At 41.1% G+C, this 27,143-nt stretch overlaps 3 protein-coding genes across 3 annotated transcripts; 2 read left to right on the plus strand and 1 right to left on the minus strand.

Annotated features, from left to right (window-relative positions):
* Positions 1–3,203: 3,203 nt before the first annotated feature.
* On the minus strand, positions 3,204–8,124 carry LOC134193993 (DNA polymerase eta-like). Its single transcript, XM_062662876.1, has 9 exons — positions 7,998–8,124; positions 7,006–7,559; positions 6,166–6,317; positions 5,243–5,346; positions 5,061–5,180; positions 4,873–4,996; positions 4,295–4,360; positions 4,012–4,202; positions 3,204–3,795 (listed from the first exon to the last, which is right to left on the minus strand). Exons 1-9 carry the CDS (start codon positions 8,111–8,113, stop codon positions 3,297–3,299), a joined length of 1,926 nt encoding a protein of 641 aa, XP_062518860.1. The 5' UTR covers positions 8,114–8,124; the 3' UTR covers positions 3,204–3,296.
* A 98-nt stretch (positions 8,125–8,222) lies between these two features.
* Positions 8,223–25,439, plus strand: LOC134193614 (importin subunit beta-1-like). Its single transcript, XM_062662449.1, has 23 exons — positions 8,223–8,355; positions 8,430–8,488; positions 10,440–10,622; positions 11,094–11,294; positions 13,449–13,601; positions 15,296–15,355; positions 15,417–15,506; positions 15,698–15,808; positions 15,919–16,020; positions 16,247–16,471; positions 17,010–17,201; positions 17,263–17,393; positions 18,880–18,955; positions 19,780–19,851; positions 19,923–19,991; positions 20,274–20,412; positions 20,660–20,742; positions 20,803–20,910; positions 21,731–21,874; positions 21,949–22,048; positions 22,111–22,213; positions 22,269–22,431; positions 24,950–25,439. Exons 1-22 carry the CDS (start codon positions 8,316–8,318, stop codon positions 22,420–22,422), a joined length of 2,595 nt encoding a protein of 864 aa, XP_062518433.1. The 5' UTR covers positions 8,223–8,315; the 3' UTR covers positions 22,423–22,431; positions 24,950–25,439.
* Positions 25,440–25,450: 11 nt separating this feature from the next.
* Positions 25,451–27,097, plus strand: LOC134193615 (uncharacterized). Its single transcript, XM_062662450.1, has 8 exons — positions 25,451–25,642; positions 25,696–25,780; positions 25,854–25,901; positions 25,973–25,999; positions 26,067–26,111; positions 26,175–26,219; positions 26,282–26,413; positions 26,482–27,097. The coding sequence occupies exons 1-8, from the start codon at positions 25,584–25,586 to the stop codon at positions 26,932–26,934; spliced, it is 894 nt and encodes a 297-aa protein (XP_062518434.1). The 5' UTR covers positions 25,451–25,583; the 3' UTR covers positions 26,935–27,097.
* The last annotated feature ends 46 nt before the right edge of the window (positions 27,098–27,143 follow it).

Below are 27,143 nucleotides of genomic sequence, written 5' to 3' on the forward strand. Positions count from 1 at the left end.
TTTCATGCGTACACAGTAATGAGTATTTGTACACTCTGCAGTATGATGACCTTGGATGCCTTCCTGCTATTGTTTACTTGTTTGTATAGTAATACATACTTTTCGTCTATTCAATTTGACAAACGTTTGCATTTTTACTTAGTTTAGGCGCAATATTGTTGACTATTAGAGTAAAGTCGAACTCACTCAAATACAAAAGCGTTGCTTGATTATAATTGATTCCTTGAAAGGGGGCCCTCATTTTGTTCTTTGTTGCTGATGGTCATGCCACTTGAGGATCCTTCCCACCTTCTCCTCCAAGGATGACAACATCCCGAGCATCAAACAGCCTCATAGACTATACACATGTACACACACACACACACACACACACACACACACACACACACACACACACACACACACACACACACACCTTGAACCTTGAAGCCGCCCATAGTAAAAGAAACTATGATAGCGGGGCCCTTGGATTGTGCTCCTAGGCAACTGGCAAATTACTAGGACAAAACCGCCTATGTCTTGTGAGGTTGCCGTGTCGTCTAAATGATCTTCTACATTCACATAAGAAACTTTCTCCTCGGAATCGTACATTTGCTGCACATCTGCTTTTCCCACGATTTGTGACTACCTTCTCAACATCCCTTTGACAAAGACTGAACCACCCATTCCGGTCTTGGCATCTCTGGTACCAGATGCTTTTGGTATCTACTAATTTGCAGACCTTGACTAACTAGATCTCTCCATCTCTTTCTTGTTCCATGGCAAGGTCTTGTCTTCCTCAATTCCCCAAACATCAGTTTCTTTGGAAGTCGTTCCTCATTCATTCTACCCACATGACCCAGCCACTTCAATCGCTGCTCCATTATGATGTCAGAGATTGTCCAATGCATGCCAAAATTTTCAGCTAAAATTCGTGTTGTTAACCTCTCCTGCCATTGCTCAAATCTGTTGACTCCAGTATGGTTCTCACACAACGATTGTGAAAGACATTTAGCCTTTTTGTGTGTTGAGCTTTTAGCACCCAAGTTTCAGATCAATACAATAGCACTGCCAAAAGCACTGCTCACACACACACACACACACACACACACACACACACACACACACACACACCGACACGGACAAACAGACAGAGAGACAGACAGAGAGACAGACAGACAGACAAACAGAGAGACAGACAGACAGAGAGACAGACAGACAGAGAGACAGACAGACAGAGAGACAGACAGACAGACAGACAGACAGACAGTATTTCAGTCTACAGCTGAAATACATGACAACATGACTTGAAGAACCTTTTGTAAATATTGGGAGTGCCATCAATAGTCGATGAACGGTGGAAACAGGCAACACTTCCTATCGAATTAGGAGGATTTGGAATGGCATCGGTCAATGCTATTGCTTCATCTGCGTTTTTAGGAGGATGGATGCATACTCTGCCAAACTTGCCTACTAGGTTCCCTCACTTGACTAACGATGTATCACTCTTGCTTTCAACCAATAATATCTCAAAGATCTCGGCCAATATTCATCAAGCTGTCAAGTCTACTTGTTGTGATGATTGCCAACATCTAAGTGAGTTTGTCAAACAGCCCAACAAATTACAACAAAAACTACCTAGTCAACTACACGGGGCAAATGCAAATTCCTGCCTGGAAACTTCGATTTCACAATCAGATAGAGCTACAGCTAAATTTAGATCAATAAGAGGTAAGGGAGCTGGGTCATGGCTGGAAGCCATTCCTACTGAAAAGATTCTTGCACTAAAACCTGACGAATTTCGTTTGGCAGCATCTCTGAGGTTGGACATATCTGCACCTTTTGTCAACTGGAACATCCAGTGTGAATGTGGCAAGTTGGCAGATGAATATCATCTTCTTACATGCAAACAGGGAGGTGGGCCTGTGTGGCAACACGATGAAATTGCAAATGCATGGAGCACTTGTCTACATGAATTAAAGATTCATCACGAGAAAGAACCTCGACATCGTTACTCTGGAAATGAGAATAGACCAGACATAGTTGTGTATGACTCTGGGTGTAGCTATGACCTTGATGTAGCTATGGCTCATCCTTTCAGCCAAGACACTTTAAAGCAGGCAGCTTTAGAGGAAGGTTTTGCTGCAGCAAAAAGGGAGGAAAGGAAGATGATCAAATACGAAAAACAACAACTTGCCGACAATACATCAAGCCTCAATTTCACTTCTCTGGTATTTGAACATTTTGGAACTTGGGCATCGGAAGCTACCAACTATTTAAACAAACTAGCCAGAAGATCAAGGGACATTGAAGGTTATACAAACGAAGCTGACTTTAGAGGTTTTTGGAGAAAAAAATTCCCAATAATATTACAACAATGTAACGCTAAAGTCATCCTCCACAATCTGACACGTGTCTTCCCTGGAGAAGTAGATGAGAACATATATGATAGAGACTATCAAACTAGTTTGCATTAAACTAAAGCTGAACTCAGTAGATTGTTTGTATTTAGTGTTAGAAATGTAACGTAGAGTTTGTGTTTCAATAAATGAAATTGACAGACAGACAGACAGACAGACAGACAGACAGACAGACAGACAGACAGACAGACAGACAGACAGACAGACAGGCTCATCTTTTCAGCCAAGACATGCATGCATATATATAGGCAGCTTTAGAGGAATGTTTTGCTGCAGCAAGTAGGGAGGAAAGGAAGATGATCAAATACGAAAACAACTTGGCGGCAATACATCAAGCCTCAATGTCCCTCCTCTGGTATTTGAACATTTTGGAAATTGGGATCAGAAGCTACCAACTATTTAAACAAACTAGCCAGAAGATCAAGAGACATTGAAGGCTATACAAATGAAGCTGACTTTAGAGGTTTTTGGAGGAAAAATTCTCAATAATATTACAACGATGCAACACTAAAGTCATCCTCCACAAGCTGACTCGTGTCTTCCCTGGAGAAGTAGACGAGAACATATACAATAAAGAGTATCAAAGTAGCTTGAATTAAACTAAAGCTGAACTTAGTGGCTTGTTTGCATTTAGTGTTAGAAATGTAAAGTAGAGTTTGTGTTTCAATAAATGAAATTGACAGACAGACAGACAAACAGACAGACACCTTCACACACACACACACACAGACAGACACACACACTCACACACCCACACACACACACACACACACACACACACACACACACACACACAGCTTGCCATGAATTAATGTTGGAAACAAAAAGAGATTATGAAATACTAAGTTGTCCGCATCTATGTATACATACATCTATCTGCATGACATATAGCATATACTATTTTTCAAAGAAATCAAAAATATTACCTCTAACTTGTCTACTATTAGGAGACGCTGTGCTGCTCTGTTCTTTCCACTTCCCAGTCTTACTGCCAGACATGCATGTGTTCACTGTTGCACTCAACTGTTGCTGCAACTGTAACGCAATGTGATAATCTTCGTGTTCCTGCATGTCACAACGAGCAACTTTTTGTTTACATTTGCTGCATGACACAACTTGATCATCGAGTACATCGCTTGTGGTCGTCGATATCAACATTTCCTTATCATTGTTGACTTCGGCATCACATTCTGTTTTTGCCCTTTTGGGAAAGAAGTTGAGAATGCCTTTTCGCTCTTTGCATTCTAGACTTTTGCTGTGTGATGGTCGTTTCAGTGTCGTTTGTGTTCTTGGTCGCTCACTAACTGTTGTGGCAGTGAGAAATCGATCAATAGACTGAGAAGGAAGTGGCACAAACTGACTGGCAAACATTCCCAAATTCACAATGGGAGGCGACCTGCAATGTCAAGTAATATGAAGACAGGTGTGCAACACACAAACACACACACACACACACACACACACACACACACCACACACACACACACACACACACACACACACACACACACACCACACACACACACACACACACACACACACACACACACACACACACACACACACACACACACTGCTTGTCTGTGCATACACAAGTATCATCACATCTTACCATTGTGTTGGACCTGCTGCCTCACATGGATGGCACATCGAAGGTGTGATGCTGCAAGCTTTTAGTAGAGCCGTATATGCCAAATGAGCCATGTGGTTGACATCATAATGTGAGAGAGGACAGGAACGAGAGGCACCTGAGCTGTCCTCAAATTGATAATGAATAGCAAGATGTTGTGCAACACGAGAATTCTAAGTAACACTTGCAGTGAGTGTGTTGAAAGACTCAGCTATTATTTAGCTGTTTGTCTGGCTGTTTGATTAGTCGTTGAGTTTGGACTTACTTCCGTCATATCTGCTGATAGCCTCTCGTATAGTTCTTCTGCAAACTTCAAAAACCAGTACTTGATCTGCATGTCATTAGAAATCTTTGTTAAGCACGTGTTTGTTTACATGCCTGGACACACACACACACACACACACACACACACATGGACACACACACCTTCACACAAACACGCACATGCGCACACACACACACCTTCACACACACACACACACACACACACACACACACACATGCACACACACATACACACACACACACACACACACATCTTCACACACACACACACACACACACACACACACACACACACACACACACACACACACACCTCCTTCTCCTCCTCCTCCTGTATTGCTTCCGTCTAAACAGACACACACACACACACACACACACACACACACACACACACACACACACATGTACACACACACACACACACACACACACACACACACACACACACACACACACACACCTCCTCCTCCTCCTGTATTGCTTCTGTCTAAACAGACACACACACACACACACGCACACACACACACACACACACACACACACACACACACAGCTTGCCTGTTCATGACACGCCAACTTTGCATTCCACTTGAAGTTCTTGCTGCAGCCAATAGACTTTGTTAGCTGTCGTGGTCTCACAGGCTCTAAATCTAAGCCTCGACAAACATTAAACAGCCAATGTCTACCAACAATTAACAATACAATCAAATCAAACATTTAACAGTCCACCTAGTCACACCACAAACCCTGTCTTATCTCCAAATTCTTCTTGTAATCTCTGCTGTGTGTATTGGCAGAGATCGCCAATGTGTGTCACACAAAGTTTCTCGGCAATTGATGCTCCAAGCTTTCCCCCAAGATTACGACTATTGACGTACATGTTTATCAACATTAACAGCAGTTTGTGGTTTGTGCTTTATTAGCTCACAGTTTCTTCAATGGGAGATTGCTGAAAAGTTTAGAGACCGAGCTTCTGCATAAGACTGTCTGTTGGTTGGGTTTGTGGAAACCGCATGCTAACTTGGATAAGACCTTGACATGAAAATATTGATATTAACTTAATTTGTACAAATCTTTACATTAACGCAAACTTCTGTCTAGTTTTCTGTTCATCTATTTGTACATTTATCTGTTTGATTGTTGTGTTTAATTAGCCATCTTTCTGTCTGCACTAAGTGCCATTTTGTCTTGAATTCTCATAATCTATGTCTGTCCGTCTGTCTGTCTGTCTGTCTGCAGCTGTCTGTTTGTCTGTCTGTCTGTCTGCGTCTGTCTGTCTGTTTGTCTGACACTGGAAGATAAACAGAGAGCAAAGACGGAAACGATCTGATCCGCGGAAACTTGACGTGGTAGATATCTAGACAAATGTGAAGGAGAGAGACACCACACCGCAAAAAGAACAATAGTTGATGGTAAAGATATATAATGAGCAACGTTTCAGTAAAAACCTTCTTCTGGCTCAATGTATGGCTAAGATGTTTAAAAATTTCAAACAATCTCTCTCCTTCACATTTGTCTGTTTGTCTGTCTGTCTGCGTTTGTCTGTCTGCGTCTGTCTGTCTGTCTGCGTCTGTCTGTCTGTCTGCGTCTGTCTGTCTGTCTATCTGTCTGTCTGTGTCTGTTTGTCTGTCTGTCTGTCTGCGGCTGTCTGTTTGTCTGTCTGTCTGCGTCTGTCTGTCTGTTTGTCTGTCTGTCTGTCTGTCTGTTTGTCATTACATCTATTTTCAAACATTGAGGTATTATACACCATCTAAGCACTAAATACTACCCAAGCCAATAGGACTTGGTTCTGTCTGTCTGTCTGTCTGTCCATCAATCATCACAATCCAACGTTCATGAATATTGCAATACCTTATTATGAGAAATTCCAGCAGAGCATGTAAAGCCAGTATCAGTAAACACAGCTGCTCGTATCTCATTAACTATGACAGCTCCATAGGCTAGTCGTTTACTGCCTTCATCAAGACCGCTAGACAGCCATCTTTGCATACCATCTGACTGTCCTGTAGAGAAGAAACAACTAACTTTGAGAGGAAAGACTACAGGGCCTTGCAGTGCATTGCGTGTGACTCCAAATCAAGTAAACTAAACATCGGCTGCTAGGATTATTGTCTGAGCCTCCATTCACCTGTCTGTGTGTCTGTCTGTTTATTCTGTCCATCCATCCATCCGTCTGTCTGCCTGTCAAAACGAGATATTTCTCTTAAATAAAATTTCCATCACACCACTAAAAATACTAAAATACCAAGTTCAGTGTATGTGTCTGTCTGTCTATCTGTCTTTTTCTACAGTGTAATATATCTCATCTGTTTTTGTCAATCTAGTTGCACACACACACACACACACACACACACACACACACACACACACACACACACACACACACACACACACACAAACAGGCAGACAGACAGACAGACAGACAGACAAACAGACACAGACAGACAGACAGACAGACACACTGCACACAGACACAGACACACACACACACACACACACACACACACACACACACACACACACACACATTAATGCATCAATTTGTTCATCCATAAAGTTGCACATCCATCTGTTTGTCTACATTCTGATTGATTCACCCACAAGTCAGTCTAGCATTACATCACACAGAAACACCAACAGTGTCTTTCCACTTCCCATAGAAGTGATACGTCAACCCTAGCAATTAGTTACCATCAAACTGTGCCTTTGAATCAACTACAAGTCGAGCCGATGAGCTTGCAATTGCATCATTACACTCGTATGCATGCTCATGAGTCTCCAACGTTTCAGCCTCTGTAGCAATTGATACTAAAGAGTTGATATCAATATCATCATCTATCACATATTTGTCATCTGCAGAGACACTATCGTTGTCTTCCTCCTCTGTGTCTTCTGCTGTATCACTGTGTCTCTCACACTCACTCTCTTCCCACCCAACAATACGAGTACTCTTTAGCCTGTCTGCATTTATATCAGAAAATGGCATCGTTTTCATGCGTTTCTCTACTGCACTTGTGATGTCAAGATACGCCTCGTCGATGCTTGCTCTCTCTAGATGGCTGGAGAATTGAGCTAACGACTCCATGACTTCAGTGCTTGCTTTTCTATATTTTGTAAGATCGGCCTTTCCTCGGGTCTCGGTGACATACAGTAATGCAATGTTGGGACACAGTTTTTGCGCGTCGTTGGCTGTCATGCCACGTTTGACTCCAAACTTTCGAGCTTTGTAGCCAACAGCAATGATACTATAGACATAGAAGATCTCGGATAGAATGATGGTTTTTAGGTTTCCATGATGATTAATAAATTTCATTTAATTATCAATTAATATATTTAAATATTAAATTAATTTTTAGTTAAATTACAATAAAATTAATTTAAAATTTTTATTACTTAGTAAATTACAGAAACCGTTTTCAGTTCAATCAGCACAACATGTGCACACACGTAGACTGCTATGAATGGTTAGCAATTATTCTAAATATTTGTTTTTATTAAATAATTGTTAATAATTTCTATTAAGTATTATTGTGGTATGTATTGTAGGACTACAATGACCCGCCGCGCATTTAGTCTGGATACCGAGATTTTGTTATTCAAATATTGAAATACATTGTCACAACTATATTATACGACACTACTGCTCATTAATTAATCAATAATCCTTGAACACAAATTCTAACCCTCGTTTCTTGTACTGAACGACTGCGCATGGTTTATCCTTTACTGACGGATTAAGCCTTTGCTCGACTTGCACATAAAAGCAATCCATGTCTACTAGTATTATCACACGCTCCATACTAATAATAATTGCCCTGTTTGCTACGTTGCAAATTACAACACTACACATTACTATCAATTACGCAGCTAACGGTCTGGCACCCAAGTTATTTATCGCGCATGCGTGTTGAAAACCGACCAATCGCGCCATTTGGCACAGCGTTACGCTTGGAAGCGTTTGTACGAACTGAAACGTAAGAGGCGCGAGGGTAGGTTGAATCATGGAGCTGTACCAGGTGTTGGAAGCTACTACATCTACAGGTGAGGCTCCTCATGAGGCCACGTGGTCGACCCTTCGTGTTTCTGAGGAAAGCAATCACGTTGCTGTGTTGCAGATAAGGTGATTCTGCAAGAGGCGGAAAGATGTTTGGGTGAAGCTGCAGAATCCAACTTGGTAGGTCGTCGCTAGGGCGCCATGCTGCAGGCTCATTGGTCATCGGTCTCCGTAGCGACTGGTGTAGGCGCAAAATGTATCTCAGCTCTTTGCTGATTGGTGAATTATTCACTCATTTGTTCCTTATATTTTGCCTTTTTCGTTTTCTGTTGAGCATGAACGTCTGGAGACCATGTTGTGATGAGACTACTCATTTCAACTATTCGCGGGAAGTAACTTTGGTTTATTTTTGTGTTTAGTTACATTTTGGTTTTTCTTGTTCTGTATCACTTTATTCTGAAGTCTGTTGTCTCAAGGCACCGTTTGTGTTGTGACATGTGGTTTGAATGAGATAAGTGTTTGTGTTGTTTACATTGAGTTTTGTGTTTCAAATCTTTTCTGGTTGATATCTATGTTCTGCTTTGGTTTGTCAAGTAGAAGTGTGGTTGCTGTTGGGATTTCTAAAGGCATACACTGCAGGGTCTCCTCAGGATTTCAGGAAAGTGGAGCGCTAGTCCCTCTCCCAAGACCATGCCCATCCAATGACGTTACAACAAAGTCCCAGTTGCAATACTAATCTATTAACAATATATTAGACTTGCTCCTGAAAATTGTCTGTACTAGTTGTTTACAGGCTGTCAGCTATCAGTAACCCATTAGTGCTGCAAACGCTTCCTGTACTCCTTCATCTTCTCTAGACATGCAGAGACTAGCTTCCAGCATCTTAGCTACGTTATGGCACTCTGACGTTTTATGTCATTTTAGAGTATACTTGGTCATTGTTGTACAGGGGAGGTCAACCCATAATTTTTTTTAATAAGAGCGACCTGATCTCTCATCAGCGACTTCAATGGACTTACCATAAGCACCACAGGATCTGCAGGATATTGCATGAAGCCATTGGCTGCTAGTCGGGCACAAATGATTGTGGAGAACATGAAAAATGAGCAACTTTTCAAAGCCGTACACAAGGAGGCGAAGAGAAATCATCTGCAGTGGCTTCAAATTCTGCACACCAACCAGAGGCAAAACCCTGGACGTGGCAGCTGCAATGGCTTCATCGTCAGGCATTGCTCAGAAGTCATCCCTAATTAGCTAACAGACAACACTGGATGGCCACTCGTAGGCGCTCGCACACAAATACCTTGCAAGCTGTAAATGTGATCACTTACCTCATTAGCTGTTGCACCTGCAGACGCATTAACGTCATTGTGCAGCATTGCTATCAGCATGCTTATCACCGATTGGCCGCCTTTCTCAAGGCATGGGTTTTGATTGGTGCTGTTGCAATTGAGTGAAGAAGAGCCCTCCTCTTCCAAACTTGGTTATATTGGCGAAGTCGCCAGACCGCTTTTTCTCTCCGTCCTCCCACCCGCCCCTCACGTGCAAAAGCGGTCTGGCTCCGAGGCTAATTTGGTATTGGCTTTCTTCAAGCCGCCTACTTAGTTGATACGTTCTAAACATGCAAATTACATCATTAAGATTACGTTTCCTTCATATGCACTTGCTATCCAGTATCTGGAGCGTATCTAGACAATCTCAAGTCAGTGATCTCTGAGAGCGAAGTAGAAATTCAAGCGTAGCGCAGCACTACGCTCATGTCCTGGGGAGAACCCTGCTGACTCAAGATAGAACAGTGTGTAGTAATGTTTTGTGTCATATATATTGATACTCCAATATTATGTTGTGATGCATTGCATTGCTTGTATATGTGAAAGACACTCCAAGCTATAAGACAAACTACCAGACATGCTTAATGTTTATTTTGTATGGGTTTTTGAACTTACACTATACGAGCTTTGTGTGCAACTTGAACCAAGGTTTCAGCAATTAGTTTGAATATGGTGATATCAATGGCATTTTTGACAGGCATGTTACTATGTCTTACTTGCTTTTACTGTCACAACAAATATTTATGTTTGTGACTGTGTATGACATGTAAGCACTTAGTTATTGCTTTCTGTTTTTATAGCCTGGTTTTCTTGTCTCACTGTCTGCTGAACTGGCCAATGTAAGTAGAAGTTCTGTTGTTCGGTTTGCGGCTGGCTTGCAGCTGAAGAACTATCTAACAGCAAAAGATGCAAAACTGCGAGAGCTTTACCAACAACGGTGGTTGACATTTGATGAAGCATTACGATCACACATCAAGCACATGGTTAGATAATGATATCTCATATAGTGTGTAGAAATGTGGTTTCGTTTTGACTTTGGAGCCTTTAGAGTGTTGGAGAGATGTAGCCCACAATGCATTTGATTAGACAGTTGTATTGGAGGGATGCATCTCACAATACATTAGACTATTGTATTGGAGGGATGCATCTCACAATACATTAGACTATTGTATTGGAGGGATGCATCTCACAATACACTAGACTATTGTATTGGAGGGATGCATCTCACAATACACTAGACTATTGTATTGGAGTGATGCATCTCACAATACATTAGACTATTGTATTGGAGGGATGCATCTCACAATACATTAGACTATAGTATTGGAGGGATGCATCTCACAATACACTAGACTATTGTATTGGAGGAACGGAAGTCTCAACTATTATAATGCATTGTCAGCAAGCAAGTCATTCTTTAGACAGTCTTATTAATGTCATCTGGCAATGTCTAGGTTTTGCAGACTCTTGGATCAGAGGGCCGATCTCGATCATCGGCTGCTCAATGTGTAGCTTACATTGCTTGTGCAGAACTTCCTAATAGTGGATGGCCAGAACTCATACCAACACTTGTACAGAACTGCACTGCTACAGGAAGCACAGAAAATGTAAAAGAGGCTTGTATGGAGGCTATAGGATATATTTGTGAAGAATTGGTAAGAAATCATGAGTGAAGACAACAAGAACACACACACACACACACACACACACACACACACACACACACACACACACACACACACACACACGCACGCACACACACACGCGCACACACACACACGCACACACACACACCATTTGAGCTATCTTAAACATGTATAATTATGTATAAACATGTATAATTATGTATAAACATGTATAATTATGTATAAACAGTGTTCGAAATTTGCGAAAATGTTTTGTCGCCAAACAAATTTAACGTCGTCCTCGGAGTCCCGACCATGCAAAAGTAGTCGTTCTCGTGAGTTTACAAGTAACATATTGTACAATATTGACCCAGGTGCATTTCATTCTCTAAATCGCTTCCTGTGGCAAGTCTTCATCCTACGTGAGACTACCCCCTCTCCTCTGCACTTTCTACATATTACACTACACTTTCTCTGTCATAATCATAACGTCTTATGTAAACACCCAAGAAGGCCAGGTTGCTTGTAATTATTAGTCATAACAAGCTGTGAGAACTGTAGCAGAATGCAGGTAATGAATTGTGCACTATACTCCTTAGTTTAGTTTTTCGCCCCACTAAATTGAAATGTTTTCTGTCCCAGTTTCATCTTGTTGCAAAGCAGAACTTCATTCTCAGAAGGCATTGTAAACCTGTAAACCTACCTGTCTAATTGCCTTATCAGTTTTCAATTAATTAGGTAGCATTTGTTTATTCTAGCACTACCCCACTGCGTTTGTGGTATATTGTTTAAATTCTGATTGCCTGTTAAACTCACTCAATCTAACTCGTAACCTAGTAGAATAAGCCTCATGTCACGCTTACCGCAATTATTGAATACACAACACGCTAAGACTGGCACAATTAAAGTATCTAATCGCGTTACACTGATACAGAGAAATGGACGAGTCTCACGCAAGGTTTGGCGACTAACCCCCTAAAGTCTGGTCGCCAGACGGTGAGTCTTAGTCGCCAATGGTGACTAAACCCCCCAATTTCGAACACTGATAAACATGCATAATTATGCACAAGCCTTTCTCTGTGTTTTTTCTTATTTGGTTGTTGTCATACATAACCAGAGTGCATGAAATACGACAACACAAGCAACAGTTTTGTCAGAAGTTCCGTTCAAATACAAGACACACAACCGACTACCAGGAATTTCCGAAACAGTACCCAGCCAAAAGACAGCCTACTGGGCGATTTTTTGGAAACTTCTCATTTACAGCTCAGTCCGCTAATGAGAATCAAGATTGTGGTGCGTGATTTGATGTTATCGTCCAAAGTTGGTCAATATTGCGAGGCTGTATTAGTAATGTATATTACTATACTACAGTGTATGTAAGGTTTGGCAACCAGACAACAGTCTTACACTGTAGATTAAAGAAGGAACCTCTAAAGAAACGCCTCTGTGTAAGAAACGTAGGCGGGCAGTCAGGTCTGGTCATACTCCTAAGTTTATAGAGACGAAGTATGCAGGATGTTGTAAGATGGGCCTCACACTTGCCTACTCTGTGATACTCAAGTCAATCTGCCAATTTCCAGAGTTTCCTATGAACCACCGGGGCACTTATTGAGAATGGATTTTCTTCCATAAAAATCCCATTTTCTGTATTGCTGCCATGGTCCGAAATTCCCAGTACCATCATGTTGTTGTCTTTACCATGTAGCCAGTTATTTCTGTGATCATGATATTTCTGCAATTTCCTGTCAAGAAATCATGAAGCACACAAATAGAATTTGCAGATATTTAGTAGTTCTATCCTTGAAGTCCCAGGAAGTCACTGTTATGACACATGTACACGTGTGACACTGTCTGTACCAGTAACTGTCTGTACCAGTAACTGTCTGTACCAGTAACTGTCCATACCAGTAACTGTCCATACCAGTAACTGTCCGTACCAGTAACTGTCCATACCAGTAACTGTCCGTACCAGTAACTGTCCGTACCAGTAACTGTCCATACCAGTAACTGTCCGTACCAGTAACTGTCCGTACCAGTAACTGTCTTCCTGGTTGGAATGCAGAAATTTAATTTTCAGTAATTAAAACTTTTGTTTAAATTCTCAAATTGCAGTATTTAATACGGCAGAAATAACCAGTTATACGTACCAAGAGTTCTAGGTGGTCACTTTATTTGTTGTAGAATCAAGATGTGATACGTGCTCAAGCAAACTTGATTCTAACGGCTGTCATCCAGTGCATGAGAAAAGAGGAACCAAGCAGTCGCGTACGACTTGCTGGTGCAAGGGCATTGCTAGCATCACTGGATCTGACGAAAGCAAACTTTGAGAAAGAAGTGAGAATGAGGCTGGAATGCAATCAATTAGTAGTGCTGGTTATGAATGTCGGTTGTGAGCGAAATGGTTAACTTGAAATATAATGCAGATGGACAGACAGACAGACAGATGGATACACAGACGGACAGACAGACAGATGGAAGGACAGACAAATAGATGGATAGACAGACAGATGGACAGACAGACAGATGGACAGACTCCTCTGTATCAACATTGTCATCATGGATTGCACGCATCTTTACCTCGCGTCAGCGCTAGGCGTCTTCTATGGTGGCCATGCACGTTGTGATGTCTTCCTCTACCCATATTGTCTACTCATCTGTATCAACATTGTCATTATGGATTGTACGCATCTTTACCTCGCGTCAGCGCTAGGCATCTTCTATGTGGCCGTGCACGTTGTGATGTCCATCCATGTTATCCAGAAGACAGACAGACAGTGTTCAGTTTTTTGTTTTATAGTTGTCATTGTAATGTAGTGTATCGTGCTTTACTTAGCTTGATTTAGCCTGCAATAGTTCTGATTTATGAAAATATAATACCATTGACAGACAGATGGATGGATGGACAAATAGATGGATAGACAGACAGACAGACAGATGGACGGACGGACAAATAGATGGATAGACTGTGACAGATGGACAGACAGACAGACAGATGGATGGACAGACAAATAGATGGATAGACAGACAGATGGACAGACAGATGGACGGACGGACGGACAAATAGATGGACAGACTGTGACAGATGGACAGATGGATAGATGGACAAATAGATGGATAGACTGTGACAGATGGACAGACAGACAGACGGACAGATAGATGGACAGACAAATAGATGGATAGACAGACAGATGGACAGACAGACAGATGGACGAACGGACAAATAGATGGACAGACTGTGACAGATGGACAGACGGACAAATAGATGGATAGACTGTGACAGACAGACAGATGGACGGACGGACAAATAGATGGATAGACAGACAGACGGACGGACGGACAAATAGATGGATAGACTGTGACAGATGGGCAGACAGACAGATGGACGGACGGACAAATAGATGGATAGACAGACAGACAGACGGACGGACAAATAGATGGATAGACTGTGACAGATGGGTAGACAAACAGACAGATGGATGGACGGACGAATAGATGGATAGACAGACAGACGGACAGACAGACAGACAGATGGATGGACAGACGAATAGATGGATAGATAGACAGACGGACAGATGGATGGACGGACAGACAGACAGACAGATGGACAAATAGATGGATAGACTGTGACAGATGGGCAGACAGACAGATGGACGGACGGACAAATAGATGGATAGACTGTGACAGATGGACAGACAGACAGACAAATAGATGGATAGACTGACAGATGGGCAGACTGACAGACAGATGGACGGACGAACAAATAGATGGATAGACAGACAGACAGATGGACGGACGGACAAATAGATGGATAGACAGACAGATGGACAGACGGACAATAGATGGATAGGCAGACTTTGTGTAATCTCATTATTTTATTGTTGATAACTTTTATTGCTTATGTTACATTATCAGGTAGTTTATTACTAGTTATTGATTGTAGTTATTATTTTGTTTACTAATATTTATCAAGTTATTGATTACTTATTGTTTTAGTGTAATCCAGTTGCCATAGTAACATCTTTTCATAGAGTGAGAGACATTTCATTATGCAAGTTGTTTGTGAAGCAACACAGAGCACACATACAGAGGTAACACTACCGTCTCAATTCTTTCTTTGGTAACGGATAGGATGTTCTTTGTTGTTATCAGGTGAAAGTGTGTGCTCTCCAGAATCTTGTCAAGATCATGTCTCTTTACTATCAACACATGGAGACGTACATGGGACCTGCTTTATTTGCTGTATGTTTTGCATGTTGTGTGTAGTGCATTTCACATGCACACACACACACACACACACACACACACACACACACACACACACACTAACACACACATCGTTTGTACTTCTGTCCATTTGTTTAATATAAAGTTTGATTTTCTTCTAGCTTTGCTTCACAGTAACTCTAACTGCATTATCTCTTTATTGACAGATTACTCTTGATGCTATGAAATCTGATATTGATGAAGTAGCTCTTCAAGGTATTGAATTTTGGTCAACAGTTTGTGATGAAGAGACGGACCTAGTAATTGAAGCTGCAGAGGTGTGTGTGCATGTTGCCATGGCAACCCACTACAAAGATTTCTAACTTTAATTAATTAAAGCAAGCGTGAATGTTGAACACTGACTGTTGGGCCGTATTTTGTGAAATAGGCTGCAGATGGTGGATATCCACCAAGGCAAACGAGTCGGTTTTATGTGAAGGGAGCTTTGCAGTATCTCGTTCCTATTCTTATGCTCAGGCTTACACAGCAGGTAGCATGTTTGTTTTGTGTGTGGTGTAAGGGTTGGGATGATTCACACAGAATGAATATTCTTTAATTAAATGTCACTTGTAAATACTATATAGTAGTTGTGATTTTAAATTCTGTTGTCACTTGTAAATACTATATAGTAGTTGAGATTTTAAATTCTGTTGTCACTTGTAAATACTATGTAGTAGTTGAGATTTTAAATTCTGTTAAAAATTTGTGGCTCACAGGAAGAGTTCGATGACGAGGATGAGTGGAATCCATGCAAAGCTGCTGGAGTTTGCCTCAGTTTGATGGCAAACTGTTGTGAGAATGAGATTGTGCGTCATGTCATTCCGTTTGTGAAGGACCATGTGAAGAGCGAAGATTGGAAATTTAGAGACGCCGCCATCTTAGCATTTGGGGCGATTCTGGAAGGGCCGGATCCGAAGGCATTGACGCCGTTGGTTATACAGGTACAGCTGAGACACGTGTTGGTGGTTGTCTTTCTGTGTTTGTCTGTCTGTCTGTTTGGTCTGACTGTCTGTCTTTCTGTCTGTTTGTCTGTCTGTTTGTCTGTCAATACATGTATTTTCATAAATTATCATTACGACTCTTACCAATGATAATTACACAAGTAAGTTCAGCGACTGCAAACTGGTCACCAACAAGTAAACTAAAACCAATGAAGAACTGACGTCTGTCTGTGTGTCTGGCTGTTTGTTTGTCTGTGTCTGTAGTATGTGTGTATATACAGTTACTGTATGTGACATTCTCATTCCCTAAAGACATCACAACAATCATATGTTCTCATTTACCATTGAAACTTCTTTGCCGCAAGACCATCTTGTACTCATGTCCAATATGGAAGTTCTAGAAGAAACTGTTTGGATTGGTCGTAGTAAATGCAATAATCATGGAGTTATGTTTTTTGTTTGTCCATCTTTTGTGTTTGTCTGCCTCTAATATACTTCAACATCAGCCTAATTGTACGTACTTTCTTCTTTCTTTCAGGCAATGCCAACACTTATAGAAATGATGAAAGATGTGAATATAGTTGTCCAAGACACAGTGGCTTGGACGATAGGAAGAGTGTGTGGTCTCCTACCTGAAGCGGCATTAAAGGAAGAATATTTGATGCCACTTCTCGAAGCAATGTGTGAAGGATTAGACAAAGAGCCTCGTGTAGCTTCTAATATTTGTTGGGTAAGCTGCAGGCTTTCAGACATGCATTTGTGATCTTTGTGTTTGCACGTTCGTTGTGTAGGCTTTTTCGTCATTGGCCGAGGCAGCTTTTGAGGCAGCTGAGGTTGCAAGAGACCAAGATTGCCCCACGACGTATTGTCTGTCGCCTGTGTATGCAACACTTGTACAGAAATTGTTGCATACAGCTGACAGGTGTGTTATTGTGATGATGTGTTGTGATATCTTTGTGTTTGGTTGTCCATGTGGCTCTGTCTGTCTATTTGTTTGTCTGTCTGTCTGTCTTGTTTACCTGTTTGTCTGTCTGTCTGTTAAATAAATATATTTTCATCAATCGGAATTATTGCAGACTAAATCAAACTAAGAGACTCTAATAGTCTAACACACGATACACTACAGTTGACCCTATAGGAGGGCGTTACAATGACTATTTAGAGGAGCATTGTCCAGATTTATGTGCATGCTTGCTGCCAGGCCCAAGCTGTGCACTTGTATTTATATCATGGTGTTTGCGTGGTTTAGATCGCGTTTTCCTAGCTTCACCTGAATCAAGTTTGTAAATAGACAGACTAGGATGACAAGCAGGTGTTACGTTCTAGATGACCCTGACAGCGTGATGGCCAAGGTGGTGACAACTGATCACGTCTAGACATGTCATAGGACACTGGCGAATAGATTAAGGCTAACCTGATTACCTAGAGGCTAACCTGATTACCTAGAGACGTGGTTCAGCATGAAGTCTATCACCAGGCTGTAAATCTGCAGTTGCATCTGACTTTTCATGTCAATCAGCCTTCTGAGAGTCTCTTCTATTATAGTTATGTAGATGCATTTCTTGTTTTTAATGGCACATGACGTTGTCCAGATCCTCTTCTTGCACCGTCATGACCTCGCAACATCTTGTACCGTTCCATAGAACTTGTGTATGCAAACATCCAAGTCAGTCACGTGACTTGGTGTAAAACACACCGTAACAGGGCAAACAAGACTCAATAGTCTATTATAGATTACCACACTTTGCATATTCTTGCTTTACAGTTACCTAACCTTAACTTTTAGCAATACTTTCTATATTCACTAAACTTGAAAAATGGCCCTTTTTTCAAGTGAATGCGACATTCTAGAGTCCAAGAGCAATCGGGACAGTGCTCCTTTAACTAAAGAATGAAAAACTGAAAAGTGTCTGTCTGTCTTCTTGAGAATGTGGACGGATGGATGGACAACACAGAAGCCATCATAGAAGCCGCTTAGCACTGACGCGAGGTAAAGCTACAATCCATGACGACGACACTCAAACGAAGGAAATGTTGGCACCAAGAGGGAAGTACCAAACAATGACTAAGTCACTTGTAGACAGCAGGATGTGCAGATGAAAAGGTGAGCAAACAGACGATAAAAAGGAAAGGGGGCCCAATGGCCAACAGAGTCATAAAAGGTGTTAGCGGTCGAAGCCGCAAACGATGACTTGGACGACGACTCAAAAACTTTTCTCCTTGATTCTTGAGACAAACAGACTAGAAATGTGTGTCCGTCAGTCTTCATCCGGGGTTTGTCTGCCTGTCTGTCTCTGTGTGTCTGTTTGCCTGTCTGTCTCTGTGTGTCTGTTCGCCTGTCTGTCTCTGTGTGTCTGTTTGCCTGTCTGTCTTCTATCTGCTCTATTCTTTACTCATTTCTTCTATAGATCAGATGGCAGTCAGAGCAACTTGAGATCTGCAGCGTATGAGGCTCTTATGGAAATAGTGAAGAACAGTCCAAAGGTACAAAGACATTTATATCAGTGATCAACATGACTACAACCAGAATATTGAAATGCATTGACACAAAGTGACTTTGTTCTATTACTGAGGGGCTAAGCGAGTCTTTTGGGCAACAAACTTGGAAAGATCTTATTCGAATAAGTTGATTTGTTGCTGTACTTTCCAGTTGTGTGAGCTGAACACACACACACATGTAGAGAGTACTTGTTGAATGCAACAGTAAATGAGATGGTTTACCATATGATATCTCATAGGGAATGTCTCCTACTGGGGACTGTTGCTTTCTGTGCACACCATTATGGTTTACTACACTGTAACATTGTAATCAAACAGACTGGATGACCGAAAATGTGCGTGTTGATTTATTGGGCAAACTAATGTTTGGCCAATCACTTTTCTAATAGACAACTGTTAATATCAATAATGATTTATTTAATGGTAAAGTTTGAAATATTGTCATGTTTTTGTGTTGGTGTGGATTGTGTATGCTAATCTAGTGGTGGTGCTTTTGTGATAGCAGATAGGAAGGTACCATGTGGAGAACACGTGACAACCAGTGTAGGCATGTGAAACCAAGTGGCTAATGCGTTACAAACCATGCAACTAACACGTGGTTAACAGTGACAAATCACGTGCACATGACACAATACACATACACCACCTGGTAATCCATTTGAACGCAATTTTGTCGAGTTATCAAAACTCTTGAATAATCAGTGTCCAGCAATTTAACATTGTATTGTGAAATACTAACAGTACCTAACCACAATCATGACTTAAACAGATTGATTAATAGGCTGGATGTCTGTTGCATTTGTGTGTAGGATTGCTATGCAACTGTTCAAGAGACGACACTTGTTATTCTTCAAAGGTTGAACACGGTTCTAAGTCTTCATGTAAGAATGTGCAGACCAGAGAATTGAGATATTTTTGTGTTAAGTGTGTGTCTTGTTGCTCATGTGTGTAGGCGCCTGCGGGTGAGAATGATCGCGCACAAGTTACAGATATGCAGTCATTGCTGTGTGCTACATTACAGGTGATGCAGATTGTGTGTTGAATGAAGTTTTGAATGTCTGCCTGTCTGCTGGTATGTTTGTCTGTCTGTTTATCTGTTTATTAGTTTTATTTGTTTATTTTTTGTTTGTCTTTTTGTCTGTCTGTTTGGCTTTGTTTGTCAGTTTGTTTGTTTGTTTGTATGTTGTGCATTTGCATGTTTGTCTGCAAGCTCACCTCATTTGTCTGCATATGTGAGTTGTGTTGTGTGCTACATTGACATGTTTCTACTAGTAACTGTGTTTCTCTTATTTGTGTTGATTAGAGTGTAATACGAAAAATGAACAAGCAAGACGTGTTACAGATTGCAGACAATGTTATGACTGCTCTTCTAAGAATGATGAGCTTGAGAACAAGTGGTATTCTGGAAGATGCTCTCATGGCTACTGGCAGTGTTGTAGAAGGTATAGGTTGCTTTGCTTGCTCTATTGTCATGTGCACACATGCACACACACACACACACACACACGCACACACACACACACACACACACACACACACACACACACGCAATTCCTAGTTAGCAGACCATGAAGCGGTTGCTCAAGCAAATGCTGTAGACAGACAGTAACTTGAGAGCTGAACTGATTCACTTGTATTACCAAAGAAACCTTTTTTTGAATCGTAACTTGTTTTTATTGTTTATTTCAGTTCTTGGTCCTGATTTTATAAAGTATTTTGAATCGTTCAAGCCTTTTCTACTCGCTGGACTAAGTGATCAGGAAGACCAAATGGTTTACTGTTTGTGTGTGAGACTGATTTGCACGTTTGAATTGTTGTATTTGGTTGTCAAGGTTTGCCAGGCTGCTGTAGGTGTTGTTGGAGATCTTAGTCGTTCACTACAAGAGAAGCTAGTGCCGTACTGTCATGAGATTGTGACTGCTTTGTTGAACATTTTGTCGGTACGATGAACACAGTAGAGTTGTGTCTTTATGTTTGGTGACTTGTGTGCTTGTCCGTGTTTCTGTCTGTTTGTCTGTCTATGTGTGGGTCTTTTTACTCGACACGTGAAATGCTAGGGTATAGTAATGTAGTGCGTAAACGACTAGCCAACCAAGCAAGCTAGATGCTGTCAATTATGTAAGTGTTCCAATGACGCACGTTGGTTTGTCAATAACGTAACACAGCAGCTATACAGGAATCAGAGCAGTAGCTAATGAATACAGTCAATACGTGGTGCTTGAATGGCATCAGACCAGCATGAAACTTAGAGAAAGTAGTTCAAGTACATTCAGACACATTCACAGTTTGAGTAGTATGACATCTAGTCAGTTTAGTATGAGTTTCTGTTGTGCATTTGCGTACTAGAAGATGGTTGCCGATTGTTTAGGAAACGTGTCTACTGCTAAAATTGAGTAAGAAAGTCCATTGCAATACATTTACAATGTATCTCACCACTCAATGTGTCCAGTCCCTTCACATGCTTTTCTAATTGGCTCTGACTAATTGCATTGAAGCTGCTTAACTAACAGTGCAGGGTTTGTGCTCTAGTGCTTTGCATTTGTCTTGTTTGTCTGTTTTTCCGTCTGTTTGTTTCTCTCTCTGTTTGTCTGTTGTTTGTCTCTCTGTGTGTCTGCGACTTGTCTGTCTGTTTGTTTGTTTGTTGTTTGTCTCTTTGTGTGTCTCTGTTTCTCTGTCTGTTTGTGTTTTTGTCTGTCTGTTTGTTTGTCTGTCTTCTTATCTGTCTGTTTGTTTGTCTTTGTTAACATTTTTGTTTCACAGAGTGACAGTTTCCAGAAGTTCATCAAGCCACAGATTCTGGCAGTGTTTGGTGACATTGCACTTGGCATTGGACTCCCATTTACAGATTATCTCCAAGTAGTAATGGGTGTCTTGCAGCAAGCATCACAACTCCAAGTAGACAAGGTATAAGATGCTTGTCATCTGTCTGTCTGTCTTTCTGTCAGTCTTGTTCATCTTTTCTCCTTCTACTCATCTAGGCGGACTATGATATGGTTGAGTATCTCAATGAGCTACGAGAGAGCTGTATTGAAGGTTATACCGGCATCGTTCAAGGCCTTAGCTCAGATGCTTCTAAATGTGTGCATGAGAACACTTTCCTTGTCTTGGTGGTCTTCATACTCACGTTGCTTGTGTTGTAGTTTTACTGCCATATCTACCACATATTGGTGATGTTATTGAACACATAGCACTTGATCTTGATCATACAGACTCCAATACGTCTGCATGTTGTGGCCTTCTTGGGTATTGATGTGTATCTCGTTTGCTGTTTGTTTACTAATTTTTGTGAACATTCTAGTGACTTGTTGAGCAACTTCGGATCTCAGGTTACTCATTTGATAAGTAAGCCAGGAATTCAGCAGCTCATACAGGAAGGCAAACGGTCACAGTTGAATAAGACTAAGAAGCTAGCGATGTGGGCATCGAAAGAACTACGGAAGCTTGCTGGATAGCTTTTAGAGGTTTGCAGTTGAGTAGAGTAATGTTTTGTATTCGTGCTGTGTTCAAGTGTAGCCACATTCTGAAGTTGTTGTATATGATAGAATTGGTTTCAAAGTATTACTGGATGCATCCCTTCGATATGATAGTCTAATGTATTGTGAGATGCATCCTTCCTATACAAAAGTCTAGCGTATTGTGAAATCCCTCCCTCCAATACAATAGTCTAGTGTTTCAGCACAGTTCTCTGATTCTAACGTATATTTATACAGCAAGGTGCTGCCGACGTTTCGGCTGTTGTACTACAGCCATCTTCAGGGCAGATATTCAAGTACTAGTAAATACAATGGAGTAGTTGTGATGTTATAAATACAAGTAACCAATAGTTGACCAGAACTATCTACACTAAGATGTACAATTATGATGAAACTTGGACTAGTGATATGTTGTTGTAGTCTTCATGAGACTTGCCCAACATTTTGATAGTTCCATTCCCTCGTCCCTATTGATAAGTAGATGTTGTTGGTTAAGGTGAATGTGTAATGCCTCTTTCATCCTAAGTTGTAATGTAGTAGATGCATGCGCTAGAGTACGTGTACCATCCCAATCCATATTACATGTTTGATTTGACCATGTGTGTTCGGCGACTGCTGATTTCTCATTTTCCATTTTTCTGCAAAGCTCCTTATGTTCCTTTAGTCTTGTTGCTAATCTCCTTTTTGTCTCACCAATATATGTCTTTCCACAGGCACATAGTATTTGATAAATGAGATGTGATTGATGTTCTTTAGGTATGGGATGTTTAAGTTTGCATAACATAACATAGTTTTATCATAATTGTACATCTTAGTGTAGATAGTTCTGGTCAACTATTGGTTACTTGTATTTATGACATCACAACTACTCCATTGTATTTACTAGTATTTAAATATTTGCCCTGAAGATGGCTGTAGTACAACAGCCGAAACGTTGGCAGTACCTTGCTGCTTAAATATACGTTGGAATCAGAGAACTGTGCTGAAATTTGATTATGCCAACGGAGAACCTCTCACTGAAACAATAGTCTAGTGTATTGTGAGATGCATCCCTCCAATTCAATAGTCTAGTGTATTGTGAGATGCATCCCTCCAATACAATAGTCTAGTGTATTGTGAGATGCATCCCTCCAATACAATAGTCTAGTGTATTGTGAGATGCATCACTCCAATACAATAGTCTAGTGTATTGTAAGATGCATCCCTCCAAATACAATAGTCTAGTGTATTGTGAGATGCATCCCTCCAATTCAATAGTCTAGTGTATTGTGAGATGCATCACTCCAATACAATAGTCTAGTGTATTGTGAGATGCATCCCTTCAAATACAATAATCTTGTGTATTGTGAGATGCATCACTCCAATACAATAGTCTAGTGTATTGTAAGATGCATCCCTTCAATTCAATAGTCTAGTGTATTCAATTCAATAGTCTAGTGTATTGTGAGATGCATCCCTCCAATACAATAGTCTAGTGTATTGTAAGATGCATCTCTCCAAATACAATAGTCTAGTGTATTGCTAACCTTGCCAAACGAGAATTTAGTTTTGACTTTTCATAAATTTATGTTCGTGTGTGTGTGTGTGTGTGTGTGTGTGTGTGTGTGTGTGTGTGTGTGTGTGAGTGTGTGTGTGTGTGTGTGTGTGTGTGTGTGTGTGCTTGGTTGCATTGTAGTTTGTATTGTAGTTTGCGTTGTAGTTTGCATTTTAGTTCGTGTCGTAGTATGCTTGTAATTTGCCTTGTGCTTTTGATGACAGTACTGAAAAATATATATATTGTGAGATGCATCCCTCCAATTCAATAGTCTAGTGTATTGTGAGATGCATCCCTCCAATTCAATAGTCTATTGTATTGTGAGATGCATCCCTTCAATACAATAGTCTAGTGTATTGTGAGATGCATCACTCCAATACAATAGTCTAGTGTATTGTGAGATGCATCCCTCCAATACAATAGTCTAGTGTATTGTGAGGTGCATCCCTCCAATACAATAGTCTAGTGTATTGTGAGATGCATCCCTCCAATACAGTAGTCTAGTGTATTGTGAGATGCATCCCTCCAATACAATAATCTAGTGTATTGTGAGATGCATCCCTCCAAAACAATAGTCTAGTGTATTGTGAGATGCATCCCTCCAATACAGTAGTCTAGTGTATTGTGAAATGCATCCCTCTCATACAATAGTCTAGTGTATTGTGAGATGCATCCCTCCAATACAATAGTCTAGTGTATTGTGAGATGCATCCCTCCAATACAGTAGTCTAGTGTATTGTGAGATGCATCCCTCTAATACAATAGTCTAGTGTATCGTGAGATGCATCCCTCCAATGCAATAGTCTAGTGTATTGTGAGATGCATCCAACACAATATTCTAATATACTGAGAGATGCTTTCCTCCATTGCAACACTCTAGTGCATTTTCCTAATGTAATACCAATTTTATTGAAGGTTGCATTCTTCCAGTACGCAAGCGAAAGTTGTAATACCTTTTTTTGTTCTGTTTAGGGCTAGATTGGGGAGGGATACATAGGGCTATGGTGTTTGTCATTGTCGCAAGGTGAAGGCAACTTGTCTGTCATGGTGTTCTCACCCTCTCTTTGTCAATTGGGAAGGACTGTTCTTTCTTACTTCATCTCTAAACTCTGGACTGGCTGGCTGGTGAATATTGGACAGAATGGACCTTGGAGCTTGACAGACCTTGCACACTCAACATCATGCAACTACTCATCGACTTGCTATCTGCTCTGTTTCTGGTCAGCGAGTGAACAGTCTGGAAGACACTCGGCTCTGCTCATCGTGTGAGCTTGGGGTTGGCCATATTCTTGCGCTCGTTCTGACTTCTTGTGTAGTTTTTCATTCTCTATAGCTTGCTTGTCTACTACTAAAGCAAATCTCCACTTTCGTACGAAACCACACACACACACACTTACCTCAAAGCTCCATAGAATCCAAGGGACTCATTTTGTATTGAATAAATGCGCTTCTTGGTAAAACATGCTGCTCAGTGTGTTACCTTAACTTAATTAATGGAAATTGATAAATTGTTGCGTCTACCAATTGACCACCTGACCACCTGTAAATATCCGGGAACAGGTGTGTCTGCGTATTTTCTCACGGCGTATTGTAACTGGAGCATAAAATGCGTCTCTCGTTGGCTCTCTTTCTCCATGCCTTTGCATTGCAGCTGCTCATCGTCAGGTTCTCTCCAGGCGATTAGATAACTTGCTCATCTCTACACGATTCCTCTCTAGATGCTCAACTTCGAACGCTTGCAACTTGAAGGGCTCGAGTGAAGCAACTGTGTGCTTGCCTCTCCAGCAATATCTGCAGCATCAAGTCAGTTGCAGCATTTAATTAGCAGCTATAGTCCTCGACTCTTCATTCCAACTTGTTGATGTTATTGATGAAGGGTGATCAAAGCTCATCAGAGTCATCAAAACACGGAAAAGGACAGAAAGTAGGAGAGCACGACAGTCGTCAATATGTTAGAATGTGTATCCCTAACTTTGTCTGTCTGCATGCATAAAGGGCGATCCAGGCAAAAGTGGACCACCGGTAGGTGCATGCATGTTTACGCAAGGTAATGTCAGTTTTAGAGGCAATACGCTGGCTTGACGTGCAGGGAAAAACAGGACAGAAAGGAGTGAGAGGACCTGTAGGACCAAAGGTGTGTATATGTTACTGTCAGTTTGTGCATGACGAATTTTCGTAGCCTGCAATCATGTGTTAGGGTCATTCTGGCTCTAAAGGTGACAAGGGAGATGCTGGACAATCAGTAAGTATGCAGCCTTGAAAATTAATGTTTTGGTGTGTTGTTTGGTTGTGTCTTGTCTGTAGAGTGACATGTTGTATCTGTTTATGGGTGCGACATGGTTGAGTGCCAACGCAGTGTTTGTTCAAACGCCTTCAGTGCGGAACACTGAGCAGATTGTCTTTCGATCACATGACCAGCAGGGTGTTCTATTCAGTGTATGAAATTTCTTCTCTCAACTCAGCAAGATAAAATTTGCTGACCGGATGTTGTATCACATGTACAGGCTGTTGTTCTTCCCAGTGGACGTTTATCTGACAAGAAGAACTACATCATCACTCTGAAATTTTGGTATCAAAGACTCACAACTGACAATGACCTTTTGGTCGGCATCTGTGATGATATTGATTGTGTGGGATTTAAGTATCGAGACAGTGGAGACAACATCTATGCACTCAAGTGGAGGAAACATGCAAGCAGCTGTCCAGTAAGCAGCACCAGGTTGAACGATGGATGGGCCGATGATGACCAGGAAATGTATGAGATGAAGTTTGATGTCTCAGCCTCTAATACAATTGGAAGCACATGGAGTAGTGTTGCTGCCAAACCGTTTCTGCAAAGGTTTGATGTCGTGATGAGGTTTAGTCACGGCATGTCGATACTTGTTTGTCGTGATTCTACCACTGAGGCTTACAGTATGCGTTTCTTTGAAATGTTTGTCAGACAAAACAATCTCTAGTTTGTTGGATGGCCTTTACTGAACTCATTTGCTTGTTTTTTCTCAGCTTTTAGCTTGCTGATTAGCTATGTGGTGCTGATTAGCTACGTGGTGCTGTTAAGCATTCGAATTTTTTGCGGGTTGTCTGTAGTGTTACATGTCTGTAGTATTGTGGAGGAAGGAATAGTCTTAGTGTCTAGTTGTTAATTAATTAGCTATTTTGCTGGCTG

This window comes from Corticium candelabrum, chromosome 18 (assembly GCF_963422355.1).
Source record: "Corticium candelabrum chromosome 18, ooCorCand1.1, whole genome shotgun sequence".
NCBI classification, from domain to species: Eukaryota; Metazoa; Porifera; class Homoscleromorpha; order Homosclerophorida; family Plakinidae; genus Corticium; species Corticium candelabrum.